Source organism: Coffea eugenioides, chromosome 2 (assembly GCF_003713205.1).
Source record: "Coffea eugenioides isolate CCC68of chromosome 2, Ceug_1.0, whole genome shotgun sequence".
NCBI classification, from domain to species: domain Eukaryota; kingdom Viridiplantae; phylum Streptophyta; class Magnoliopsida; order Gentianales; family Rubiaceae; genus Coffea; species Coffea eugenioides.
Window position 1 is genome coordinate 40391409 of NC_040036.1, and position 5548 is coordinate 40396956.

General features: G+C 35.1%; 1 protein-coding gene across 2 annotated transcripts; it reads right to left on the reverse strand.

The window, feature by feature from the left end:
* Nucleotides 1–2504: 2504 nt before the first annotated feature.
* Nucleotides 2505–4718, reverse strand: LOC113763163 (probable LRR receptor-like serine/threonine-protein kinase At4g30520). 2 transcript variants are annotated; one of them, XR_003467310.1, is made up of 6 exons: nucleotides 4677–4718; nucleotides 4472–4523; nucleotides 4108–4181; nucleotides 3954–4016; nucleotides 3220–3297; nucleotides 2505–2748 (listed from the first exon to the last, which is right to left on the reverse strand). XR_003467310.1 is itself a non-coding variant. In XM_027306898.1 (5 exons), the coding sequence occupies exons 1-3, from the start codon at nucleotides 4233–4235 to the stop codon at nucleotides 3660–3662; spliced, it is 402 nt and encodes a 133-aa protein (XP_027162699.1). In that variant the 5' UTR covers nucleotides 4236–4337; the 3' UTR covers nucleotides 2505–2748; nucleotides 3220–3297; nucleotides 3638–3659. The 2 variants fall into 2 exon arrangements, 1 of the variants encoding a protein (XP_027162699.1); XM_027306898.1 differs by lacking the exons at nucleotides 4472–4523; nucleotides 4677–4718 and adding an exon at nucleotides 3638–3870 and having other exon boundaries at nucleotides 4108–4337.
* Between the last annotated feature and the right edge of the window lie 830 nt (nucleotides 4719–5548).

Here is a 5548-nt window from a genome sequence, read left to right on the forward strand (position 1 = left end):
TTAAAGACATGAAAAGTAGAAAATATTTTCTCTAATATATCTTCATCAGTGACTTGTTCGCTACACAATGATAATTGAGAAGTAATTCTGAATATGGCTGAATTATATTCATTGACAAATTTAAAATTTTGCAGCCGTAAATGAAGCCAATCATATCAGGCTTTTGGAAGAACGATCAATTTCAGGTGGTCGAATCTTTCTTTCAAATCTTGCCAAAGAACAAGAGGATCTTTGACAGCAAGATACTCTATTTTTGATCCTTCATCTAAATGATGACGAAGAAAAATTATAGCTTTGGCACGGTCTTGGTTTGAGGATTCATTTTTTTCAATAATAGTATTACCAAGACCCATTGTCTCAAGATGAATTTCAACATCCAATACCCATGATAAATAATTTTTTCTAGAAATATCAAGAGGTACAAACTCTTGTTTTGTAAGATTAGTCATAAGAAATTAAAATAAGTTTTTGAGTTAGAAATTTACCTCAGAATTTACTTGAAGAAATATGGGCAGAATTTCGGCAAAATCTTGTGTTTCATTTTTGTTCAAGGTAGCGCCTCCGTTTTCACCTTTTGCTCAAAAGTGGAGACTCGTGCTGACAACGTGTTGTAAAACTATTAAACTACTATAGTATGAATAGAGATATTAGAGAAAGAATTAGAGAAATGGAGAATGATATTCTTATATTTCAACAAATACAAAGTCATCCCAAAAGGTGTCAATGTACCTCTATATATAGGTACTACAAGATTAAAGGTACATCAATCCTATTAAACACCCATTACTACAAGAATATGAAGCATCTTATGAAACGTTCTTCCACTATATGAATAGATTTATGAATTATAACTTCTATACATAATGTAGCAATAAATTAAGAATTAATTTTTTTTGGAAAACAAAGGGACATCCACACTTTTAGTTGTTTCATAACAATTATTATTTTTCTATTAATAAGATGCTTGTAAGTGAAGATAAGAAGGTGAAACATCAACGGTTAGTTTTACTTCATAATGTTGTTATCCGAGATTATTAAGGAATGCTGGGAATAGTTGTATTAGTTAGTAATGGTTGATATGCACTAGCAAGCATCTATCTCTTACCATTTTCTTTTGTCTGTATGGTTTAATAATTAATAGAGGGTGAAGTAAATGCCTTTCCACGTGGAGCACCATTTCCTTCCTTCCTTCATTGTCTCTCACAATTGTAGGCCATATCTCGATTTGTCTGTAATGTTCATTGCGTGCTTGCTACTGCCACATCACGCCATGTTGCTTGCTTCATATAGCACTCCACTGTTGAAGCATTGCGACCTATTATATTTGACATTAAAGGTGCAAACGAGTCGAGTTTAATTGAATAACTTGCGAACTTGTTCGGTCAAAATAATGCAAGTTCGAGCTCGAGTTTAAGTAAGTCCACCTACTTGATGAGTTGAACTCGAGTCTAATATGTAAAGCTCGAAAGCTTGTTGAGTTTAATCGAGTTCAATTGAGTTTTACACATGCACACACGCACACACACTTCTATATCACATCAGGTAGTACTAGAGCAAGTCATTTGTGAGCCTAAGATCAAAGAGGAGGAATTTATCTATGATCCCAATCTTGAAGATGAAGAAGTTGAATTTCCTCCATGCTTGTCCACGATGGATCCTAAAGTGGATCTAAATTCTCCAACCGTCAAATTTGAAGAGTTGGATGAATTTCAAGGTTTGATGGTTGATGAAATTTCTCAGGATTTCTCGCCAATAAATCGGCCGCCACCATATGAGTTGCTGGTTAAATCTACAGAGCCAGTTGATATCTTGGCTCACGAGAATTTTGATCTTGGTAAAGAATTTATTTTCGGCAAATCTTCTCTTATTGAGATTTTTCCTGCAAAGGCCAAGCATATTGAGTTCCTTGTCAACCGGGGAAGGACAATAAAATATGTTTTGACAATGGAAGGCAATGAAGTTGTTAGTTTCGAAATTGCCCCAAGATGGTATACAACTTCTTATGTGTACAGTTGGTTGCGGCAGTTCCATTACAAATATTGATCCTACAAAATCCGTGGATGAATTGTAGCTGTGTCTTCTTGTGGTTTGTGTGTCAACACTACAACAAAAATGGCCTTTAACGGCATTTAAAAGTGTCAGTATAGATAATCTAACCTGACACTTTATCTATCCTCACACCTAGGGCGAGTGTTGTCCCTTCCAATGTGGGGATAGACTCATACTATTCAACATGTCAGGAAAACTATGCTGTTATAACATCCCATCTGCCAACAAAAATCCATTTTCTTGATAATTGAAAGTGTCAGGATAGGTATAGTACAACATTAGAATATCGAATTCTATGCTGACACTTTTAACTGCCAGGAGTTTTTTTTTCTTTTTTTTTTTGATATAGAAGCAACCTGCAGGTAGTGCTCCCTGCTATACATTCCGTCAATCAGAAACCCAAAGGACTTGTAAAATTATCCCAAAGAACAGAATGCATATAGTAATCTAAAAGCAAAAGTCAATACTCAAATATAATTTGTTGAACTAAAAGTCAGTAACAAGTACTAACATAACAAATCCCTAACAAATACAAACTTGAAAGATTCTCATGTGCACAAACTTAAAAGATTCTCTTGTGCACAAACTAAAATATTCTCATCCCTAGCAAGTAGAAAGAACTTGCAGTAGCTTCCAAACTTTCCAATGAAATGAGAGCCTTCAGTCATAACCTGATATCTTTTGTGAGCCATCATTATTCTGCAAAGAAAGACCAGAAATAAAAAAATAAATTAAAGATATCAGCACCTAGCAATTACGTTCTAATGTAAAGTAACGATACCAAACAGGATTCATTTCATTCGAAATAAAGTTGATTGCTGAATAGCCAAATTTTGGTACCAAGCAGGTTTGCAAAACTTAACTGGCAAAAGCAAAGGTGATAACGCAAGTTATATTTTCTTGTATATCAAAAGGTTTTGGAATAACACACTGATCCAGTTGCCATCATTGCACTGAAATTTCTAGTTGCTATCACCAAACATACTACTAAAGCAGCAAACATACTAAATAAAGAAGAAGAATGACCAAAAAGATAGATGTCATGATTGAAATTACCCCCTTTTAGAAGACTAGAATTTATGAATCTAGATGTAATTTTATCCTTTGGCTTAGCAATGAATTCGAACGTTTGACATAACAATCTGGGGAGAAAATGTGAAAAAGCAATACCTCTTCTTTGAAGTTTAGATCATAAGTCTTGTCTTTACCATAAAACTCAGAAGCAGCCACATCCATCCCAATCACAACCTGCAGCAATTTCAAACTCTTCAAACTGATTTCAATACAGACTTGTTGAAATAAACCATACCACAGACAAGCACCCATCAAATAAGTTCAATTAGGATGTTCAAGAAAGCAATGGCTGGACCAATGCCAGAAGTACCATTAATTTTTTAGGCAAATATCTCACTTCCATTCTCACTCACCACTTCCCTTTATTCCCCAATGTATTTAGCCAAAGAGGGGAAAATACCAAAAAACAAAAAAAAAATCTTCAATTGAGTGTACAGATGAGTTTAATTGACAAGCTTATGTAGCTTAAAAAATTGGATAATATGAAAACTAGCAATAAATGAAGTCCACTAACCTCTAACCGAAAGGCACGTTCCTCATTGTTTCCCTTCTCTGTGCAACATCTTAATTGCAGCCACAGTGCCATCACTCAAAATCCCTCTATACACTACCCCATACCCTCCATTTCCTATCACATTTGCTGCACTAAATTTGTTTGTTGCAATCTCAAGCTCTGTGTAAGTAAAAACTTGTACACCCCTAAGCTTGGATGCAGCCTGCTTCCATACAAACATCCGCCTTTGACATCTGCTCCATTTTCACCAGCAAAACATATACCCATAGCATTCAAGAACAGTGTAACCAGTATAAACATCCATTCCAATACTTACTTTACCAGTGTAACCAGCTTTAGCAATAGCTGTTTTAAGCAATTCAAGACCTTCCTTGTTCTCCTGAAATGTCAAAGTCACAAAGTTGTAAAATATATGACAACCGAATTGAACAATGAACAGGAAGCATATTAGCAAAATGCCATGAACTAACCTGGATATTAGAGCAATGTCACCCTCATCACCAACATTTGTTGCATCTTGGCCATACTTCTTCTTAATTACAGACTGAAGAAAGAGATCAGCAATAAACAAGCATATGTCAAAGCAACAGAAACACATCAAATGCGCTCACAGATATGAAAGAGGATAAAGCATCTTAATTACAATAATTCTATTAGTTTATATATTATTGAGTAAATTAATATCAGTACCAAAGGAAAGAAGGTTGACATTTTATCGAACAGGTTATGGACAACAAATCCAGTATAAAGGGTAGTGGTCACTTATGTGGGAGAAGCCGGGGTACAGGGCAGAGGGCAAGAGGAGCTTTTTTGGCATAAGACGAGAGCTGATACCTTTGCTTTCCAGCAACGCCTCGACACTAGCAATCATTTCTGGTACCTTGCTCTGTGCAAAAGGTTATTCTTATGAGAAGCAAATCATGTATAGGGAATTACTCGAGCAATATTATATGCCAAATTCACTTCCCATTTTCATATATGGGACAACGAACTTTCTTATTCTTGACTCATGATGTGATTAACATAGAAGAAGGCTTACCTTTAGGCTCTCTGCAAGGAATGAGTGGTTAGCCAGTTTGTGTACTTTTGCCCATTTTTTCCCCTTATTTGTTATAAGCGGCTCACCTATTAATTTGATAATTTCTTTGCAATGCCTTCCATATCCATTTTCTGGTAAGCGCCTTCTCTGTTGGTTAGTAATTCTTTGATTAGCTCTGCATCTATTATAATTAATTGGGCTTGTGAACCATGCCAACTAATATATAGTTCTTACCTGTCAGCCGAAACAGAAAATCATGAAAACAAGATTGAGAATGAAGCAACTTTTAGAAGAAAAATCAGTATCGAACTTGAACTAGCATACCACAGAATCTTATTGCAGCTTACAGGAGTTAATTATTTTCACATCAGTTGGTTTACAGAGCAGGGGCAGGAAATCAGAAAATTGTACAATTTATGGCAAAAAGTAACCATGCAATTACATACCTTCAATAGGGAAGCAAAGGTAGTTTGATTGCGGAGAGATTCAGCAGAAAAAACTTTGTGGGGAAAGGAAAATTTTGGCAGAGAGCTTTGAGAGATAGTTTGCCGAGAGAGATGAGAAGAGCCAAAATTTTGCTGGCCGGCAAAATGAAATTTTGAGATTTCACTAAGTGTTTTGGCAAAGGAATCTTCCGCCAAAATCAAACGACATCGTTTTATGTTTTAATTTTTTTGGTGTATCTCACATTTTCTCAAGTGTCATGATAGGGAATCTAAAGACACATTATTATTTTTATATCAGATAAAATAAAAAAAATTAAAGTATATATTATTGATTTGATAACAAATGTCATGATAGAAGTGCTATAATGACACAAACCAACAAGTGTCCTTATACACGTGTCAAGAAAAGCCATTTTTGTTGTAGTG

Bases quoted from the DNA above. Each gene is read 5' to 3' on its own strand.
- LOC113763163 (XM_027306898.1), bottom strand. From the start codon at position 4,235: ATGTGTTTCTGTTGCTTTGACATATGCTTGTTTATTGCTGATCTCTTT. The intron at 4,017-4,107 runs GTTAGTTCATGG...TTGACATTTCAG, and splicing joins GACATTGCTCTAATATCCAG to GAGAACAAGGAAGGTCTTGA. The intron at 3,871-3,953 runs GTAAGTATTGGA...AAAATGGAGCAG, and splicing joins AAGCTGGTTACACTGGTAAA to ATGTCAAAGGCGGATGTTTG.